This window comes from Panthera tigris, chromosome A1, assembly GCF_018350195.1.
Source record: "Panthera tigris isolate Pti1 chromosome A1, P.tigris_Pti1_mat1.1, whole genome shotgun sequence".
In the NCBI taxonomy this organism is placed as follows: Eukaryota; Metazoa; Chordata; class Mammalia; order Carnivora; family Felidae; genus Panthera; species Panthera tigris.
Window position 1 is genome coordinate 192,422,882 of NC_056660.1, and position 22,771 is coordinate 192,445,652.

The following is a 22,771-nucleotide window of genomic DNA, read 5'->3' on the forward strand; positions in this document are numbered from 1 at the left end:
GCTCAATTTTTATTTAACTAAGATGGGTGCCCAAATAGGATGAAAGGGAGGGGTTCAGAGGAGCTATGTCCATAGTAGGTGGCAAGGGGCCTTTGATAGGAAGACAGATGGGCTATTAAATCCAGCTCTCTTCCCACAGCCTCTTGCCCAATTCTTTTCCTATTATGAGCTTTCAGATGCCAGTTGTACCCCACTGTTGAGTGTAGACAGTGGACAAGACAGACATTTTTATTTTTATTGCCTGTGTTATTTGTTTGTTTTTATAAGAGCTAAACTTTGGCTATTTGGTGACTCTAGTGTGATAAGAAGCATGTCGATCCCTCCCTGGAAAACACTTCTTGACTCACAGGAACTCTGTTTACTACAACTATTACCTTTTATTTATGTTTGTCAGTCGCTGGGCAGCTAACTAGACTGTGGCATATGGATCCCCAAAGGCAAAGGAGAAAGACTCCAAATGCTTGCCGTTTGTTGCCTGAAAAGGAGTTCATATTTATGATTTCACTTACCCCACATTGTGAGTTTAAATGTGGCAATTTTCAAGCTGGGAAAACAATTTCCATTAAAAGAACCCTGAAACACACCCTTTCTCTCTTTTCCTCTGTCTAAAAACAAACAAAACAGAAGAGACTCTAGTCTTGACCAAACACACAAAGGGCAATGATTGGCTTTGGGATTTTTCCTTAGGGATGTTCAATGCAGGGATAGAACAGCCACTGCCTAGATTTCTTGACCCCTCCCCCCTTTTTTTCTATCTTTGTATTTAAAAATAATGTAGGTAGAAAAACTCAACGTAGGGGAGGGAGGAGTACAGGGAGTAACTGAAACAGAGAACAAATGTCAGGTTTACCAAATTCTTAATTCTCATTTTTGCTGTGAGCTATCAGACCACTTTTCTGTCTTCAGAAATAAGCTCTCCCCTGTTTGTTCTCTTCAGGCACAAAATCCAGTTTGGGGTCAACAGTGGGAAGAAGTGTTTAGAGAAAGTGGACCCTCCTCATGGCACAAGTTCCACAATGGGAAATATGGGGAAAATTTATGTCCTTTTTTGGTGGGCTCATGATCTCACAATTGGTTTGAAAAAGGGACTCCTGGAAAAGCATTTAATTAAATTTCAACACTGAATGTCCCTTTCTGGGTGATTCTCTGGACTTTAACTCTGGTCCCTTATGCTGTAATCTTCTAGCTAATTGGTGTATTGGATGGGTCTCCTCAAATAGACTGTCAGTTCCCTGGAGCAGAGATGATGGTTCCTGTGTTTTTAAACTCCTCCCTACAATATTTAGTACAAGATGTTCTATACAGTGTAAAAGTGAGAAATACCTTTTTATTTATTTATTTATTGGTGAATGAATGAATGAATGGATGAAATCTAAGTGCAAAATAACCTTATGTGCCTCTAATTCAGCTATTTGGTAAACTCCTCTATCTGGAACATAACAGAAAGAGCCCAGAAAGTGTGCAAAGAAAATGCACAGGATCATAGGATGATAATTGTAGTTAACATTTATTTATTTTTTGGAGAGCTTATTATAGGCCACGGATTGTACTTAGTACTTTACATGCTTTATTTCTTTTAATCCTCACATCCCTATTTGGTGCGCATATTATTACTATTTACATTCCACAGACAAATACATAAATTGCCTAAGGTTCTAACTCCATTCTTCATGGATGAAGTCTGTGCATGTAACCACTATGCTTTCCAGCTTGCCCCACATGAGGTATTATATGCATTAACAAGCCTGAGAAAGATTATCTAGGTCTCTCTCCCCCAACTCTGTCAGACCTTTTCAAAACTTTTACTTTGCACACAGTTGTAACATCCAAGAATCTCCATTTTCCAAGCCCACAGCAGAGCGAAGGCAGCAAATGAACAAAACCTCATGATAGGCCATTTCATAAGATGCTAATTTACAAGCTGACTATAAGGAAGAGGCCAAAGAACTTTCTTTCTTTTTTTTTTTTTTTAAGGAGGTAAAGCTGATACTGCTAGATGGACAATAACCTGGGGCTATGCTGGCTAGTTCTGGTAAACCGTCAACTACCGACCCCTGATTTTCAGCCACAGGAGCCTATGGGTCTAGGGGAGTATCTGAATCAAGGAATTATCTTTGGAAGTCTTGAGAAGGGAGGAGTTGGAACCCTAGAAAGGTAGTCTCCAGGATGACCTTATACTCATTAAAATCCTATGTATTCAGACTTGCCACTGTGGAGAAGTTTGATTATCATATACGTGCAAGGAAATTGAAGTTTGGGGGGAAAAAACAGTCCAGGGAGAGATTTCAGATGGTTTTAATTGGGCTTCAGCTTTAGGAAAGGCTAAGGACTGAATTCTGGGTTTCAGTTTTAAAGCAACCGTCTCTCTCTCTCTCTCAAAACCTTGAATTTGAGCATCTGAGGAGTATTGGATGAAACAGCCCTTGGAGTTTATACCCAGCCTGCAGCGATATGCTGTGCCTCTCCTCCCTCAAAGGAAGCTTCAGTTCTAATCACACTAGGCTGCCAGGCATCCTGTCCCCCTTCAAACACTGTGTTGCTTCCTGCTTGTCTGTGCTTGCAACTTGCTGTTCTCCTTCACTTCTCTCCTAACACCACTTGCCCTGCATTGCTCCCCATGTTTTCCTTGAATTTTTCCATGAATGCTTGATTTCTCATTGACCTTTCCTTTGAACTTCCCTGGAACCCAGCAGTCAATTCATTGCCCTGCCTACCACTGTTTTATGTGTATTAGCCTTAGCCTTTAACTTGATTATAAAGGCTTTGGTGGAAAGAGTAGATGTCTTCAAGTCAACCCACCAAATATTTATCAGGGCCAATTAAGTGTTAAGTAGAGTACTAGGTACTTAGTAGGAATAAAAAACTGAGCAAGTTATAAACCTCAACCTTCAAGGAATGTACAGTCTCATGTGGGAGGCAGAAACACTTCCCAATAGTTCATGGAAAACTGTATCCGATTTTAAAATAAAGAATTATGGAAGCACCAGAAAAGGGAAGAGTTTAATTCTGATAGTGAGTGGGAGTTCGAAAACCTTCCAGACATGCTCTGTGAAAAGGGAAGAGTGAAATCAGGATTTCAAATGTGACCAAATGTGGTCACAAGGGGGGCTTCTGGGAGGTTAGGCTGTAACAGCTGACTGGGTCCAAATCCTAAGCATCCTGGAATGCTCTGCCAAGAAGTCAAGTCTTCACCTGCAGGCAAGGGAGACAGGGAAGGTAAGGTGTTTAAGCAGGGAGAGGACTCAGACCAGCAGCCCCTCTACACTGCCAGGCAGTCCTAAGTGAATATGTATCAATTATTAACCAATATACTGACTCATATGAGAGGAACAGACAACGTCAAAAGCTTTAACCCTGAATCCAGGGATCCAGCAAAGTAAACAGGGCTCACCTGGAAACTTGGAGACTGGTTGCCAATGGAAGAGGAATTAGATTTATTTGCGATGCTGAAGGGCAGAATTAGATCAGAGAGATGAAGCCACAGGGACACAGAATGCTGCTCAATGAGATGGTAAACTTTGGAGCTGTTATAGCTCTCAGGGAATTTATTTGCAAAGTGGCACTCTGGTGGGACATCGTTGATGGGACAACTGTTGGTCAGGAAAAGCATGCAGGGAATTCATATGCTGGATAAAAAGGATTCAATCCGTGGTTCCATAATGCTGGTTCAAAGATCCAGGCCAATTTGTGATGAAGTTTTCACTTCCCAATGGGAAAATAAGGAATGATAAGGTTGTAGAGTGAGTTTTCAGAAAGCTAAAATTTTCCGTCTATTTTTTAAAAATTTTTTTTAACGTTTTATTTATTTTTGAGACAGGGAGAGACAGAGCATGAACAGGGGAAGGTCAGAGAGAAGGAGACACAGAATCCGAAATAGGCTTCAGGCTCTGAGCTGTCAGCACAGAGCCTGATGCAAGGCTCGAACTCAAGGAGTTCACGAGATCATGACCTGAGCCGAAGTCGGCCGCCCAACCAACTGAGCCACCCAGGCGCCCCTAAAATTTTCCATTTAAAGGACAGTCCTTCATGTGAAATTTCCTTCTTTTTTAGTGTTAACACATTTCTTCTCTTTTTATATTATGTTGATGAGAAATGGTCATTTTTTTTTTTTTAATGTTTATTTGTTTTCAAGAGAGAAGGAGAGAGAGCACGAGCAGGGGAGAGGCAGAAAGAGGGAGACACAGAATCCCAAGCAGGCTCCAGGCTCTGAGCTGTCAGCTCAGAGCCCGACGTGGGGCTCAAACCCATGAACTGTGAGATCATGACCTGAACTGAAGTCAGATGCTTAACCGACTGAGCCACCCGGGAGCCCCTGTTTTGTTTCTTTTAAGATACCAGGATTCCTTGGCAAGAAAAAACATTGTCATGTGTCCCTACCACCATTTTCTTTTTTGGTGCTGTACTGGTCCATGACACCTCTAGTCTAGGATCCACTGGACTTCTGGGGGAAAAGACTTCGAGGATCTCTGCATTTGTCCTCAAGAAGGGGAAGGACAGCTATTGATAAGTGAGGTTTAAAGGCATTAGAGGGACCATGGAGGGAGAGAATTTCCTTGGACTCAATTAAAGGTCAGGTGTACAAGTGAGCATGGACATTCCAACTCTTCCTTTCATGGGACTTGAGGGTTCTGAGGACCAGGGTGCTCCCTCTGTGAAGCAGGTCCAGCCACTTCCTTTCTCCCCTTATACCTCTCTCTGAGCCCTGCAGCAGCCTCTCCTATATAGTCTTCAAGGGATGAGTAAACCACTTCTGCTGAGGGCCTTCTTTGGTTGGATGTTTCTGCTCCTGTGCTGAGGCAAAACCAGGGTCATTTTGCTTGGAGTGGGAGCCACAGCCTCAGCAAGAACCAAAGCATGTTTGGCCTGCCTTCTTAAGGGGAAGAGTGGTTGGGTCTAGGACAGGCCTGGGTGTTTCTGGACCTGGATCCTAGACAGCACCTCTTAATCACCTACCTTTTAGATAATAATTTCAAAGACCCCTTCTGTCTTTATAGTATAGATTATGACACTGTCGGTTTGGACCATCTAGGGTAAACATCATCACTGACAGGGCAGAAAGCTAAGAGCACATGGGATTCTGCTGGCCCAGTAGCTTGGAGTGGTAGGTAAGGTGGGAGAGGTTAAACAGTGATCAAGCAGATGGAAATAGCTAGTGGGGTTATGTCAGGAGCCTCAGTTAAAATGCAGACATCCCCAGGTATTGTTAGGGAATACAGGTAAGGTCAAAGTTCTCTTCACCTGAGACCACCACAGGTGGTTTTCCCCTTGGAGTATACTCAAGGAACAGACAGTCCTGGGATCTCATGAGAAAGGAATGTTGGTCAGCCATTGAGTCAGCTAGAGACAGACGTTTTGCCTTTGGTTTCTGACTGTACAAAATAACACAAAGGAATTGGTTTTAAAAAAAAAGAAAAAAAACCCATATGTAGAGCACTCTATTTCTCCATCTGAGGTGGAGAAAAGAATCTGAGTCTGGTTTGAGTACCTCACTAATCTCTGGTCAAGATATGTGGAAAGACCTGTAACTGTGCCTCTGGTGACCAACTGGTCCCAGTTTGCTTGGAATTTTCCTGGTTTTAGCACCAAAAGTTCCACATCCTGGGAACCCTCTCAATCTTGGGCAAACCAGGATATTTGGTTACTGCAAGTATACCTCAGTTTTCCCAGTAAGATGGGAATAATTACAAGCTCCGGCTCCAGCTGTCTGTATTGTGAGGAGCAAATGAGATGACAGATGTTAAAGTGCTTTGGGGTTACTTGTGGACAAGTGGCTGGATTGGAAGTGCCACAAAAGCCACACCTCTTTGTGTTGGCACATGCTCTACCTGGTACACTTGGCCACTGTGTAGAACCCATTCATCATATAAGCCTCTGGCATTTGTTGTTCTCTGCAAATCCTCCTGCAAGGCCCAGGCAGAACGCATCAGGCCTTCCTTTCTGTCCCACTGTACTTGCATACCCTAGAATAGTAAGCTTATCATGCTATTATCCATTGGCTGGCTCCTCCAACCAGAGGAATTCTTTAATGGAACCCAGCACAATAGCTAACAAAAGCTTTTTGATGAATTTTTTTTGAATGAAGGAGTTTTACATTTCTGAAATATAGTTGTATCACAACAATATATGTTGTATTACCCAAACCCCCAGAAGCTGCATACTAGTTTTACATGTGTGATATCTATTTCTGACCCTGTAGCTCTTTTTTTTAAGTTTATTTATTCATTTTTGAAAGAGAGGGGGCACAAGCAGGGGAGAAGCACACACACACACACACACACACACACACACACACACAGAGAGAGAGAGAGAGAGAGAGAGAGAGAGAGAGAGAGAGAGAGAGAAGGAGACACAGAATCTGAAGCAGGCTCTAGGCTCTGAGCTGTCAGCACAGAGCCCGACGCAGGGCTCAAACTCATGAACTGTGAGATCATGACCTGAGCTGAAGTTGGATGCTTAACCGACTGAGCCACCCAGGCGCTCCAGGCCCTGTAACTTTCTTTGGGGTCCTTTGGCTAGCATCACCTGGTACAGTGCAGAGACCTGGATGGGGACCGGAAGTCTGGCCCCTCCAGCAGGGGTGCTACGGACAGAAGGTATTTCTGGAGGCATGCTTGATCCCCAGCCTGCCCCACGTTGTGAGAAGCAGTGCACTTGCAGCTCATAGTAAACCACATCCGGTCTTGTCACACAGAACCATTTGCCAGCAGCCCCACCACAGGGTCTGTATCAGACACTTCAGAGATGCTTGACAAAAGATAATGGAGGGAATGAATGAAAGCCTCCCTACAATTAACAGAGGGGGTGAAAACACCATTCCGGGCAAGAGCCAGCCCACTGGTCTCATCTCAGCCACCTCTGGTTCAATGAAAGGAAGAAAAGCTGGGCCTATTCTAAGGACTGGCCACCAAAAGACAGACATCAATGTGAACAGAATGCTGAGCAGGCCAGCAGGACCATTATTTTCTTGTGGACTTTAAAATACACAGGGTCATCATGTTGGAGAATGGTCTCCTCCAGTGACAGAGAATGGCTCCCGAGGGAGAGAGGAACGCTGATCTCCCAGGTCTCCCACCCTGGGCCCAAACTTGTCTCTAGCTCTCTTCCTCCTCCCCCTTTCCACTACCACCTCCAGCCCCTCCTCTGTTCTTTCAGCAGCATCCCCCTCCCATTTGTCTTTTATAATGGGATTCCATGAGCGATTTCATTTGAGGGAATGATTCCCTGCTGCAAACAGCAATAGAAAGATAGAAAAAGAATGCATGAATTACTCTCCCTTTCACTCTTGTACTGTATGCTTGCTGGGTCTTTTACCTGAAATATCTTTCTCCCCGTCTTGCTCGTATATATTCTTCCCACTGGTTTGGGGCCCTGTCTGGGGACTGCTACCTCCTCTTGGGTGCCTCCCCAGACTCCCACCTGAAGGGTAAGACATTAATCCCTCCCTGCATGGTTTTCCCACTGTGCCTTGTTCATCCATCTACTGATCTATTGATCATCTATCATCTTCATGGGATTTCCTCTCTTTTTTGTATTACTATTAGTTGGTACTAGCCTGTGTCTTCTCTATTCCTCTTTTAACTGTGACCAACACTCAACGTTTGAACAGTGCATGCAAAAATTGAGATTTCCAGTTTCTTTGAAAAACCAGATCTGGCAACGTTCTGACACAGCAATATATTAAATCAGAACAGAGTGGACCCTTTTCCCTCTACATAGGCATATATTCTTTTGTTCACCAAGTCCCCATCATTTTCTCTGATCACTCAGAGACTGTCACTTATAGGATAATGTGGTGGATAAAAGAACAGACTCTGAAGCTGGACTGCCTGCATTCAAATTCAGGCTATGCCACTCACTAGCTGTGTGACTTTTGATAATTTACTTAACCTCACTATGCCACTGATTTATTATCTTAAAAATGAGATTCTTAACAGTACCTACTTTGTTGGGTTCTTATGAGGATTACGTGAATTAGGGAATGCATCTAAGGACTTAGAGAGTGCTTGCCATATATAGCAAGTGCTCAAAAAATGTTAACCATAATTATTATTTGTCAGAGTGTTTGCACTGTTATTTTGTTAGAATAGAGAAAGAGTGACTGTACTCATGGGTCTATTAAAAATAAGGAAAACATGTAAGAGTTTAATGCAAATCCATTTTACTCATTTTCTTTACCTGGCCCTTGGGGGCATTTTTGTTGCAGCCCCTGCATTAGCTAGTCAGTCTTAGGGGTCCCAATGTCATAATCATCTTGCTTTCCTTAAGAGCACTTACTTTAGTGCTTTGAAAAATCCTATGCCAGGAATATTGATAAAATTAAATTGTGTGATCATAGTCCTGTGCTTTCATCTGCTGCCTTTAGGATGTTCATTACTAATGGCCAAAGAGACTCATGAGTTAGGTTGGTTGGTTTGGGGCACCTGGGTGGCTCAGTCAGTTAAGTGTCTGACTTCGGCTCAGGTCATGATATTGCGGTTCATGGGTTTGAGCCCTGCGTCAGGCTCTGTGCTGACAGAGCTCAGAGCCTGGAACCTGTTGCATATTCTGTGTCTCCCTCTCTCTCTGCCCCTCCCCTGCTCATGCTCTGTCTCTCTCTCTCTCTCTCTCTCTCTCTCTCTCTAAGATAAACACTTAAAAAAAAAGAGTTGGTTTAATTTATGTTATATAGTTATACAGTAGAACTAGTATTTCCTGGTTCTCATGAATCTACACAAGACCAGACACATCAACTGATTTTATGACATACTCAGAAAGTCACCATATGGAAGTTGGCCAGGTAGGAATCAGTCAGTGGGACAATCAATAGGAGTTTTCTACATGCTAAATTTTCTACTAGGTTCTGTGGGACAGTTGGCCCTTGCTTCACTGGACCGTACTTTGAAATATAGGTAGAAAGAAGGAAGCAATAAGAGAAAAGACACCAGAGTGGGGACAAGTTGTGGTGTTTGTAGGCCACAAGTAGCCTGGGCTTGAATAGTGCTATGGATTTTTTTGTCTTAACATTCCTCCAGAGGAATAAATTTAATTCCCCTCAGAATAGAGAATATGATTAAGAGGTCATTATGTTCTTTTTCTGCTAGATGTGTGTGCTGAGGAGGCATGAATAATATATGCAAATATGCCTGCCTGACTTTCTTTTGTTTGGAGACTCCCCTGACTCCCTACCTCCGGCTCCTTAGGATATCAAGTCAACTCTGCTTAGGGATTCACCTGGGATTTGCCCCTTTCCTCCCTGAGGCAAAGGCTGCTTAGATGTGATTACCAAGCCCATGATCTCAGCACATGGGGTGATTCATAAAAGTTACTAAAACAGATGACCCAGAGTTTCTGTTCAACTCAGGGCCAACCCTTCCCTTTCCTTTCTGCTTGCCCTCAGAAATCAGGATTTGCGTGGGACTTTTCTACTTTTAGGCATATGGACGGAAGCAAGGTGGCTATTAGCTGACCTTTGGGGGGCACTGAGCAAAAAAGAGAATAAAACTGTCCATTCAGATATTTCTGTCTCTTGGTATGCTGAAATTTCACTCATTACGATGTAAAGAAGCTGAGAGTGGTCTGGCCCAGAGAAGGCAATCACCACATGTTTGGATCAGATTCCCAAACCAACAGAATAGATGGTCAGTGTTGACGGGAAGCAGAAGGGAAAGGAGAAGTGGGGGAGGAAAGGGGATTAATGGTCAAGGATTCCTTATGCACCATGCAAAGCTTATAGTAGGAACCCCATTTGGAAGATGAAAAATCTAAGTTTCTGAGAGATTAAGTAATGATAGTTAACATTTCTTAGTCACTTGAATATGTGCCAGGCACTGTGCTAAGCACCTTATATTATCTAATTTAATTATTTAACAACCACCAATGTGAATGCTAGTGTTACCTCCAGTTGTTGTATTTGGGGAAACTGAGAAAGGTGAAGTAACTTGTCTGAGAAACTCTTGTCATTAGCTGGCAGACCTGGGATTTGTCCTCAGCCCTGACTTTAAGGCCCTAACAATCATCTGATGGTCCGTACGGCTGTTTGCTACATATCTAAGATCTGACAGGTTGTAAATGTGGGAGGCTGGGTCTGAACGAGAGTCTGATCAACACCAAAGCACATTCTCTTCCCACACCCACAAACCCTGAGTGGCAGGACTGGGACAGGTACCCAGACCTTCTCCCCCTTGCTCTGCCTTTGTATAATAGCAGCTGCCTTCTTGGAAAAGAACACTGGCAAGTCTGAAAGAAAGTTGCTGATGAGAGGGAGAGAGAGGGGGAAAAAAAAGATGCTATTTTTGACAGCAACAGCCTCTTAAAAGAAAGCAACATACAATTTGTATACCAGCGGGAGAAGGTAGTGCTTCAGCAGGCAAATCACAGCCCGTGCTGGGTCGCTGTTCTTGCCGTGGTAAAGGCCATTCATTTCCCGGGTCATTCATCTCCCCAGATCCATCCTTGCCACCTCACTCTGTCTTCCTCCTCTTTCTCTTACTCTGTGTTGCTCTGCCATTTACAAGCTTCTCAAGCAGGCATGGTAAGAACAGAGCCGTAACAGGAGTAAGTGTGCATTTGCCTTTGTGGTTTTAACACAGTCCTTCAGAATACACCTGCACCACGGATCTCCATCCCAGCCTGGTGCTTCAGGAGGGAGTGCTCTGGCTGTGGAGGCCACCTGGTGTCTCATTTCCCCTCATGTTTTAAGGATGCCACCTTAAAAGGTGGCAAAGGCAGTGAGGGGTGTCTTCATTAGCACAGAGGTGGGAATGTGGAAGGAAGGACGGTTCAGGAGTCAGGGTTTATGCTTCAGCTGCATCCCACAGATCACGGTGAGAACCTGGGCAGAATGTCACCTCTCTGAATCTTAGCTTCCTAACTTGTGAAAAGGAAATGATAATGCCTAAATCAAAAGGCAAGAGGAGGGTTCATGCCCGAACGTCCCTAGGGCACTGAATGCATAGGCATTGCCCAGCACACAGTAGGTGGGGAAGGAATGAAGTTTCCTCCCTCTTTGTGCTGATAGTACAGTCAATCAAAATGGTTAGCTCTTCCTTGGTGAAAGGAGTCCAAAGCACTACAGCATTTTTTGAGAGGCGTGAAAATCTTTGGAGGTGTGTTAGGTACAATCTGTCATGGGTCAGTGGGGAACCTTAGCTTACACTGGATGTGTCTTCTTCCATTTTTACATGTGGGGCATTGACATCACCTGGTGCTACGGCCCCATCCTGGGGACAGACAGATATGTGTGGCCTCCTAATGCAAAAAGGAGGAAAGGGCTCCCTAGGGAACTCAGGGCTACAGTGAGCCACTTCCCTTTGCAGGACCATGACTTTCTGACTTGCAGGACTAAATGCAATTGTACATGTGTGAGTTGGGGGAGGGGCAGTACCTGATCTTTATCCTCTGAATCATCATGTCTTCCTCACAGTTTCTGTCCTTAGATCCGTTTTTTTTTTTTTTTTTTTTTGGCCCAGTGGCCAAGAAGAGGTCCCAAAATCAGGTTGCCTGGCTTGAAAATCCAGCTCTCCAATTTCCCTGCCAGGTAGTCCTGGGCAGGTTCCATAGCCTCTCTGTGCCTCAGTTTCCCGAACTATACTATCAAGGTGAAAACGATACTACCTTCACACGGTTGTGAGGATTACATAAGCTAATGCACATCAAGTATTTCATAGAAGCTCCGGGGATGAGTCAGGGCTCAATAAATGTTAACAATAGGTCTCATCATCACCACTAAAATGCTAAATCAAGCCCCTTATCACCCCACTGCCTGGACCTTTGCACTGGGCTGCCTCGCAAGTCTCCTAGGAGGATTTCTCAGTTTGCTCTACAACCCATCCCACATGTTCTGACCTGAGAAGCTTCTGTATTGATGCAGCACTCCTTTGGCAGACCTCCAGTCTCTTTCTCTCTCTCTCTCTCTCTCTCTCTCTCTCTCTCTCTCTCTCTCTCTCTCTCACACACACACACACACACACACACACACACACTTTCTGTCTCTCTCCTTCTCTTTGTCCCACCATCCTTTTTTCTCTCTCTCCCTTTTTATCCCCCATTCCCTCCCTCTCTCCCTTTCTCTCCGGCTCTTCTGAGGATGCAGGCAAATCCAGCCTCTCTGCTCAGAGAGCTTTGTCTCTGATCAGGCCCGACCTGGGTCACAGAGTTCATGGGGTTACCATGACAACAAGCATCCCTGGCTACCCATCAGGAGACAAGGACCAATTGAAAAGGCTTGTCATTGCCCTGGGACATACTGTATTTATTCTCAGCGGCAGGCCCTGAACAGTACTATACTATGGGAGGAGGGTGGGAGGGAGGGAGAAAAAGAAATATCAGGGTTTTATTTTTTTAGTGTGTTCTCTGTGGGGGAGGACCACAAATTGTTCTCAGAGACATTTCTAATGCAGCCAGTGCTGGGGGGTGAGGCTGATGCTCACGTGCATTTCTGATGAACACAGTGCGTTTCACAGACAAGGGAAACATGTTATCTGGTTCACAAGTGACTTTTTGGTAAGTCTAATGGGAAGAGGAGAGGGGTGGAGAATTAACATTAATGAGTACCCTCTGTGAGAAGTACTTTGTGCTATTTCATCAAAACTCAGAGCAACGGCAATGAATTATTATTACTCCAATTTTACAGAAAAGAAAAGAGAGGCTCATAAAATTATAATGACTTACCAAGTGAGGTCAACCTGCTGGTGAAGTAATGGCCCTTGGACCTGAATGAAGTTTGCTTGACTCCAAGGATCATGGTTTGGACACCATTCAATGTAGTTTCCCTGTCATGCTCCCATCATATTAACCTTCCTTCTCTTTCTAAGCCGCTGCCTTCTCAGACCTTGTCCATCTCTCTTCTCTGACCTCGAGCCCTGTTTCTCAAAATGGACTGCTGTCTGCCTATAACAGAGTTGCCCCGGGACTTGTTAAAATTGCACATTTCTCGGTCCCACCCTGGATCTGCGGAATGAGAAATCGCAGGAACGAGAATCTAGAAAGGAGCATTTTTAACCAGCTTCCCAAGATAATTTGACACGTACTGCAGTTGGGGGATGGTTCTTTAGAACAATAGGTTTAGCACCACACAAAACAGCACTTGCTTATTTGTTTCCCAATTACATTCTGGGTCACTGTGATTCTCTAAAAGAGAACTCTCTTATGGTCTCTGTAGCACTCAGATCAGCACTAGCCAAAAAAAAAAAAAATGTTCAAGAAAGGCCCACAGAACTAACTTGAAGATGTCATTCATGTCACGAGGTCCTAGTATGGAGGTGGGCAACTAGACGACCCTCAATCCCTGGAAGTGGGAACGCTTCCCACAAAACCTTATGTTATCTCTTCCTGAGTCATGGCCTTCACCTCCCTCCTTCAGCCATATGCCAATGGAGACAGACAGTTCTTAGTAGATACTTCCCAGAATAGGGTTGTGTGAGGGAGAAAAATGTATTCAGTCAGAATACCAGTGTGACTAAAATGTTGATGAGCAATCTTAAACTTATGTCTGATTGAAAAAAAAAAACAACACCAAATACAGGCAAGATACAGTCAGTGCAATAGGGAAAGAGAAAGGTGATTGGGAGCCTCCACCGTTCTCACTGCAACCCTCCCAGCAATGCCTTTCTCAACCTTCTAGGCACCCCTGAGGTAAAAGTGAGGAGATGCCAATAAGTCTTTTGGGAGGTCAACCCCATATCTGCCCACTTTCTGTCTGTGCCAGAATCAGTTTGTACCTGGTCAGGCCTTAGGCAAGAGCACAAAAGTCTCAAAAAGCTCACATAACACACTTCTTTTCCAAACTACTAAGACTTAAGGTAGAGGTGATGTCTGGTGAAGAACATAGAGCCCACTATTTCTATCTGTCGCCATCCCATTATGATCTGTAACCACATTCATCCTCCCCTACCAGAATAACTGCAACAGCCTTCTAAATGGTCTCTTTGCTGGTGATCCTCCTCCCTGTGACTCACATTGCAAACCACTGCCAGGATCATCTTTGGGAGCCTGTTTGGCCCAGGATCCCTCTACATCAGTGGCCTTTAATGGCCCCTCCTGACATTGAATAAAAAATACAGAGACATCTGAAATCCTTCACAGTATGACTTCAGCCAATTGCTTCTAATTATTAATGCCTTCTTTAGTTAAAGTGGATCCTTTGTTTTTCCTGAAAGCAAGCCCCTCCATTTTCTCACCTCTGCTCATTTGGTCCCCTTCATCTGGAGCGCCCTCTACCCATTCCTCATCTATCACAATTTCTTCAGGCCTATGTTGAATGTTATCTCTGCCACAAAACCTTTATAAATCCTTCCACTCAAATGTTGACTCTCCTCCTTTTGTATGTTGCTGACTCTTATGGCACTGGGTAGAACAGCAGGCCCCTGTGTAATTCGGCTCATGAGCTCTTCTTGGTGACACAACATTTAGGGGCTGGGACTGCATCTCTCTCACTGCTCCCCCCTGAGGTGTGTACAGAGGTCTTTGTGGGGAGATATTCAGAAAGGAATCTGTGAAACTGAATGGAAAGCACAGGGAGTGGATATCAGACCCTTGTGGGTACCCATCCACCATCCACTAAGCTGTAGGAGGAAGCTCCCATCCCCTGGCCCATACATCTGGCATGGACAAGACACATGACAGAAAACAAACATGTCATGAGCGCAGAGGCCAGAAAAGACTCCATGTAACCACGGTCACAGTTAAAGACCAGATTTTGACCAGCGTGCTGATTAGGGTATAACTCAGCAAATCCATCAAATTCCTGGTAAATGGCTTGTGAAGGAGAATCATTAGTTGAGATTTTAACTCAGGGCAATCTGGTGTGGCTTCCTTCTTGGGTTGGTAAAACATGGGCCATGCCCCCATACTGAGCAGATTTGAGTACACTGTCTCTAACTGAAGGGATTGTTCATCATAATAAAGAAAGGAGACTTCACTTGGGACCAGTAAATACATTCAATTGGCAATAAAAGGGCCCAATAGATCATAATTAGTTGATTTACCAATTGCCTTTCCCTAGTGACTGGCATTGGCTGAGCAGGTCTTTATCTATAACCTAAGGGCTTCAGAAACATAATTCAGCCCCTTGCCCAACCCCAGACATGCAGTGACAGCCAACAAACAGCATCTGTTTCAAAGAAACACCACCTGTCCAAATGGAAAATCAAGCATGGAGCCACTTCGCTTCATCAGAGTATTTGTTTCCAGAGTAGAAGAGACAAAAACACCATTCTGTCACTAACACAGCCTTTTAACACTCCGTAGGGACCATGGCCTGGCTTCTGCCAAGTAGAGTTGGCAAGTTTTAGAGGAACAGTTGGACCTTAGATATCAGTTCTCTGACCTTCTGAGACAGAGCTGGGTGATCTGCCTTGGAGGAACTTGGAGCTTTTTTTCGGCAGGCTGGAAGGGGGTGAGTGCCCTGTAGGTATGGTAAGGTCTGGCTTTACAGGGAGCAAGTGATGGAGAAAGACTGCCAGGGAAGTCCTTTTTAATGCAGGTACAGGCACTGAACCTGGAGCACATCTGCCTATGAGAGGTACAGAAGCGCCACTTTTATAGGGCAGAAGGGAAGTCTGTAGCAATGCCTGTAGTGTGCTTAAGCAACCTTCTGTAAAGACATCTTTGCAGAAAGAGTTTGCAGCTTTGTGAATGGCTGAACAGTGTCATTAAAAGTATTTCCTCTGATTCTAAATAATTTGAATTAAAATTTATTTCTACTGCCATGTTGTCTTTAGCACATGTAAGCTCCTTTTAAGTGGGGACCAGAGGAAATAGGTACCATCCCTTACTCTTTCTTCACTTTCCTCCTCTGCCATGAAGAATGCTTTCCGGGGACCAAATCAGTGATCCCAGCCTACTAAGATGGCTGGAGTAGGCACATGGGTCTTTGTGACATTTGGGTTGCCATGACTCTTGATATTTGACTATTCCTTGAGAAAATAGCACCATTTGGGGCATGTGAGGCCAAGATATGATGGAACCCTGGCTGAAGTGTGTGTGTGTGTGTGTGTGCGCGCGCGCGCTCACATTTTCTGTGACCATTTTGCAATTCTATGTTTCATGGAATCTCTACACTATTCATTGCTAGAATGATTCCTTTGAATGAAAAAATGAGAGGGAGAATCTCACAGAGGGAAAAGGGATTTTCCTAGGTTAGAAACTCATGGCCATCTTAGGATGAACATTATTCTTCTATTTTTGAGTCAGGAAACCCCATCGTTATCATAAAAGTTGCCACTGGAGCAATTGGAGCACTGGGGGGAGAGTTGGGAGCATGTGGCCATTATTTGGGCCACATGACTTAAAAATCAACCATCAGCGATCTATATTTGGAATATGTTCCTTTTCATTTATTTTTCCCTTGCTCTTGCTTTCTTTCCCAAAATCCATAAATAGCTTGTTATGTCTTACAGAGATGTAAACAACAGAATTAGGGTCTTCTTTATTAAAGTTGAATTATTTTCAACGTTTATCCCAAAAGAATCTATAGGCATGCAAAATCCACAAAAGCAGTGTTACTACTCAAGAAAGTGGTATTTGGTGCATTAAAATGACCATCTACTCTTGCCTTTTGTCTTCACAGTGATGAGTGGATACTCTGGGTTCCAAATGTCTGCTTTTTAATTTTTTTTTTTTTTTGAGTTGTGTGTTATTGCTTGATATGTGAGAATAGGTACTGGGAACCTGGCAGTAAAGTCTCCTGCCTTTAATCATGCTGTCAGTCGTAAAGTCCAGTGCAGCATTAGAATTAGGTCACAAGCATGGGCTGTGCAATCAGACTACCTGAACTTGAAATCTGGCTACTTCCTTATTAGCTGTTTGTATCAAGCTAGTCAAGTAACTTAAATCTGTTCCTCTGTTTTTCATCTGTAAAATGGGGATAATGGTACTTTATAGGTATGAAGTTTATATGAGATGATGGACATACCATAGCATCTGGCATAGAGTAGGCATTCACTCAGTGGTAGATTTTATTATAGTGCAAAGTCATTTGAGTGCCAGATGACCTGAGTTCATGTAACTCAAATATCTAATATTTTCTGAGTTTGTCATCTTGTTCCAGGCATCTGTATGTAGGATGGATGGCAGAAGTACTCTATTGATTAGACAAATAATGTCACCTCTCAGTGCCTTGTTTTCTTAAATTCATATCCATGTATTTAGATCAAATAATATCCTTTACTCATAAAGCCTTAAGTAAACTGTAATATTGCAGCATCATTGATGTTCTCGGACATATAAGAGCTCATTCTCTACTCTGGGCCTTTCTAGGATAATGTTGTATAAGTTTCTGAGATAAAAGTCTCTTCCTTGACCAAACACTATCTTTTGGATCCCCTTTGGACTTTGTCTAAACTTGTACAGAGAATCTTTTAAGTTGTTTGAGGCAAAGATGCATGATTGATAAATACCAGGCCATTTGGTTTCCCTTCATATGGTATATTCAGTTATATTTGCCCTCCTAAAGATACCTTTGTTTCTTAATTTTCAGACAGTTAACTTAAAATTCTTCAATATATTTTCATTACTCTTTAAATAAGGACAAAAATACTTTACAAAATGCTTCCCTACTTCATTCTCCAATCTCAACTTAACCTTTTCTCCTTTTTATTACCTGTTCCAGGAGCACTTGGCTTCTTTTAGTTCATTGACTGTACCATGATTTCTTACCTTAGAATTTTTGCACATGCTGTTTCCTTTGGCTGGAGTATTCATCTCTTCCCCTCCTCTTACTTTACCTTGTTAACTCCTATTAACCTGTCATATCTCAGCTTGAGAAAAAAGCATGCTTGGAAAAGCCCTCTTGGCCACATTCCATCCATCCTGCACACCAGATTAGACCTTGTTATCTCTGAGTGTGTTTGAGATCTTCTTTGTCTCTATAAGTTCAGTTTCAAGTGGATCAGCTGCTGATTTTCATCTGCTTGGGACACATAACTTTGGAATCAGGGTATTAATGTTTTCATAAATACTGGAAAGTTCCCTTTAAATACTGCCTCTACTCCATCCTCTCTTGTCTCTGGGACTCACAGAAGATACACCTGGGATTTTGTTTTCTCTTTCAGGTCTCCTAACTTCTTTGTCAGGGTTTCTGTCTTTTTGTCTCTCTTTGTGATATTCTGAGGAATTATCTCCATTTTTCTCCCAGTGTAATAATTTTCTCTTCCACTTTGACTAATTTGTTGTTTACCCCTTCCATTGAGATAGTATTACGTCCCTGAATTCTAATTGGTATTTTTCCAAATATGCCTGGTCCCTTGTGACAGTGTCTTTTTCTTTTAAAAATATTTTCATTACTTAAATGCTTTTAGATGTACTTCTCATTCTTGTTCATGTGGATTGTCACATAATTTACAACTCTGCCCTGCTTATGGCAGCTCCTGAAGAGTCGGCTTATGCATTTCACTCTGGTTTTGATGACCTTTTTCTGTTTTGGCCTTGGGATTTCCTAATTTTCAAAAAATGGCTATTTGTTATAACTTTATCCTGCATATTTAGGTTTTATAGTAGGAGTATTATTCTGCTGTATGGCTGGAAGTAGGTGTCCTCCAGGTCTTTTATCAACTACCACCTGTCATAGTTGTCACGAACCATCAAACAACAATCACCTGTTGAATAAGTGTCTTCCCTGCAATATCAACTACCACCTGTCATAGTTGTCATGAACCATCAAACAATAATCACCTGTTGAATGACTGTCTTCCCTGCAAGCATGTAATTCCATAGGCGTAGAGACTGTCCGGCTTGTTCAAAATTGTAGCTCCAGGTCCAAGCCTAGAGCCTAGAACATTGCAGTGCTCAATATTATTGAAATGAATGAAAGATGTGGAGGCAGAGGTAGCCCTGGATGTCAATGTGGGTTAAGAACTTCCCTTCATCCTTTTGCAACCTTTTTAAACACTTCTCATCTTTCTTTGAGCACTACCCTTCCCTAAAATTATTTAATCCCTCTGTAAATTGACATGATATCAGTGAATAATAGGTTATTTCACAGTGTGCTGCTTTTAATTATCTTCTATATAGATTTGAACTCACAATCACCTTGGACCTAGGAAGGGCTGGGATGAATATCCTCTTTTTACAGATGAGGAAGCTAAAGGTTGGAGAGATGACAAGACTTACCTTTGGTAAGACAGTAGTAAATCCCAGTATTAAATCTATGTCTTTTGATCCTGAGTCTATAGGACTGTACCTTAGCTGTTTGGAATGAGTACCAGAACTTCTTTATGTGAGAGTAAAGTCTACTTTGCTTCTTTACTGAACTACTTATTTGTTTGTTTGTTTGTTTGTTTGTCTTAATATTTTTTGAGAGAGCACAGTGGGGGAGGGGTTAGGGGAGGGGGACAGAGGATCCAAAGCGGGTTCTAACTCTGACAGCAGTGAGCCCGATGCAGGGCTCGAACTCACAAACCATGAGATCATGACCTGAGCCAAAGTTGGATGCTCAACTGACTGAGGCACCCAGGTGTCCCTGAACCACCTTTTTTCTTGATAAAGAAATCAGTATTGGGGAAAGAACGGGTACTGCCATTCATGATACAGCCAGAGCCTTTAGGACTCAAACTACTTGACTTTCCATTTGGACAACGTGTTTACGTTTCTTTTAGACAAACATTATAAACCACCTTCTGTCAAAGAATCCAGGTTGCTGGAGAACTCTGTTCGTAACCTACTTGGATATGAGAGTATCTGGTAAAGGATGGTGTGTTATAGATCACACAACACAAACACAAGTTTCACTGATGTTTAACACATTTGGAGGGGTAAGGTGAGGCATGGGGAAGAACACATGGGCAGCGACAGTCATAGCAAGCTGAGGCCCCCAGGTCAATTCCAACCTCAGGGCTGAAGATCTCGGGTGACTGGAATCTTCCAGGCTCACTGGTGTCCAAGAAGAGCCCCCGTGACAGCTTGCATTGTGGCACTGGAGCCCTGAGGCAGACACAGCAGCTTCATTCCTGAGGTAGGGAGGGGAGAGGGAGTACCAAGGAAGCAAATCTTGGCTACTTACCTCAGGGCGGACCCCTTGGGTGTCGCAATGCCATAGCCTTTGGAATCCAAGTTACCTCCCACCTTCATGGTGTCACAGGGTTTCCGCTGCTCAATGTATTCATTCATGGTAGACTCCAGAAGGTAGGCATATTTGCCTTTGGATTTCCTCACTCGGATCATTCCTTCCTCCGTGGTTCGCACAAAAACTGATGGTTCTGCTGACTTCATGTATGTCCACATTTTCTCAAACACAGCAATTTTAGACCTCTGGCAGGGGACAGGAACAAAGCTGGAGTTAAGTGCTGGCTGCGCTTGGAATTGAGGTGGCACACACACTAATGAAGAGCTGAGTGTAGCTTGATCACACATTCATGAGTGAGATTAGCTCAGGAAGAAACAAATTATGAGTGATTGCAAAATAAGAGGCTCTAATTAGTACCAGTAGGTTCCAAAGTACAAATATCTTGCAAATAGAGAATGAACAGAATAGCTCAGAATCTTTTAATTACTGCTGAATTATATTCTCCTTCTATATGGGAAGGGTTAAGAAATGCAACCCTAATCTAGCTTCTGAAGACATTATAGAACCTATCTATTACTCAAGAAGGCCATATTTATACTGCCCAGAAGAAAAGGAGAGCTTAATATCAGGGAAATATGATTTCATTATTGGTTCCCCCAATAAGAAAAACATTGAGGAATTCTGGATCATGAGTCATATTAGAAAACTGACCTTGGAATGTAAATTGTCTGATAAAGCTAATAACTTGAGACCTAATACTGTCACCTGTTTATATTTCAAAAGCCTCTCAATCTTGCCAAACTGTTTTCCTCTCCTTGTACTGAACTCACTTTGAAACTTCCCTTCTTTGGGACTTTGCCTAGGCTATTTACTTCTCTTGATACCCTGGTTCTCTCCAGCCACATCCTACTAGTCATTTCACAGGCCAGAACAAATCCCTTGTATTCTGAGGCCACCTTAGTTTCAAAGACAATCATTCACAAGCTCTAGTGGGCACCAGAATCCTGTGTAGAAATTGTAAATATGGAGATGCCCTGCTCTAAACCTATAGATTCTGATATGGCAGGTCTGGGGTGGAACCTAGAAAAGATCTTTTCTTCCAGGAGTTCCCCCAGATGATTCTGATTTGTAGGCCTCTGGGGCTAAAAAGAGTATTGTGAGGGCTGATGTTCCTCTAGGACACACTCACTGGACCTTCAGGCTAGACTGCCAAGATTGCAAGGCATCCTTGCGTGTGTACAGGTCTTAAGTATATGGATGCCATCTGAGGGAGGGGGACATCTTCCCTTCTGTGAGTCCTTCACAGAGTGCACCCTTACACATAGTAGGCCCTTAGTCAAGGCCCACAACCCAGGACCACAAATCATCCCTCTCATCTAACATGGTCTTTCTAAAGAGTGTCCTTACTCCAAAGGGTAGATGCATTTTGGGGGTACTGGAGTCTGGCTTTGAAAATGGACACATGTTATACATATATAAGGGGCTAATGTTTTTAAAGAGTGCTAGAGTCATGAAATTCATGTAGACTAGTGGTTAAAACACAGATTACAGATTTATTTAGTATAAAATTATACACACAAAATGTCATTTTTCTTTGCACACAAATATCAGTTTTATTTCTTTGATATCAACATCAAGTGTTGGCAAAATATTGATAAACAGTTAAGTTGTTGTTTGAGCCAAATGATCTATAGAGATATTTGGGCCTAGAAAAAGTCTGGTCTCAATGGAAAATTAAGGGAAATAGTTACTGAGAATTTCAGAGAAGTATTTGGTAGAGTGAATCTATAATTAGATCAACTAGGTGATACGCTTTAAAGTATGGTTGACCCTCTGGAAAGGCCACTGGACTGGGAGTGAAGAGCTTGGGTTCTAGTCTTTCCTCATCTGCTCCACGAGGATTTGGGGCATGGGGACCTTTGAATCCCTTGTGGTCTTAAAATACCTGATTCTTTACATGAAAATACATCATTCAAGCAACAATGTATGAGGAAGAAGAAGAAGAAAAAAAGGAGAAAAGGGAGGGAGAATTTCAAAGTTAGAGGAGGATACACCTAGAACCAATCAGAACATCTACAGTGTACATCTCTTCTCGCTCAGGAAACAGAGAAATGTATAAATTCAGCTGTGACCAGATTTACAGATGATCTTCCAGGCAGAAACCCAACAAAATACTCAGCAGGGCAATGGCAAGATGCAATTTGACCTGACAAGATGGCCACGGCAGGGAACTGGGCTGTTGACAGGTAGAGCTGAAGAGACCTCTGGGCAACAGTATGCAGAAAATTAATATGTCCTCTCGGTCTCACCCCTGTGCCCTAAATGCCAGAGCTGTGCTCATAGCTGCTCAGATTAGGCTATCAGGAAAATCTCATCTCTAGGGATGTGAAGGCAGCATGAATGGCAGGGAAGATTGGAAACATACTTGGGGTATTTGTTCTTGGATCTCTCCTATCATCTGCAGCTCTCACAGCCCTTCATACATCTTAATTAAACTGTCGATGGAGGATTCAGTGACTCTGGATTGGAGCTGCCAAGAAGCTCTGGGCTGCCGTGGGGATTAGAAGCCATATTTTTTTAGAGACTGGGGTAGAAGAATACTTGTGTCACCATGCTCTTCTCCTGCCTTATGAGGGTGGTAGGTGATCTTGTTTCCCCATCCACCAAAGTCCTGGTGGGAAAATTCTCAAGGTCAAATTTACAGAGATGGAAGGGCTCATGGGGCATATCTTGTTAGTGCTGTCTTTCTACCGGTAAAGAAACTGGGGCCCACAGTGTGGCAGTGAACTGTCC

The 22,771-nt window shown here is 43.2% G+C and overlaps 1 protein-coding gene across 4 annotated transcripts in view; it reads right to left on the reverse strand.

Annotated features, from left to right (window-relative positions):
• Window positions 1-22,771, reverse strand: part of GRIA1 (glutamate ionotropic receptor AMPA type subunit 1) — a 301,502-nt gene that overhangs the window by 16,987 nt on the left and 261,744 nt on the right. For all 4 annotated transcript variants that reach the window (XM_042960060.1, XM_042960057.1, XM_015535468.2 and 1 more), the window contains one exon: window positions 19,976-20,223. In XM_042960060.1, the coding sequence (XP_042815994.1) occupies window positions 19,976-20,223 (248 nt within the window). The remainder of the gene's footprint in view (window positions 1-19,975; window positions 20,224-22,771) is intronic.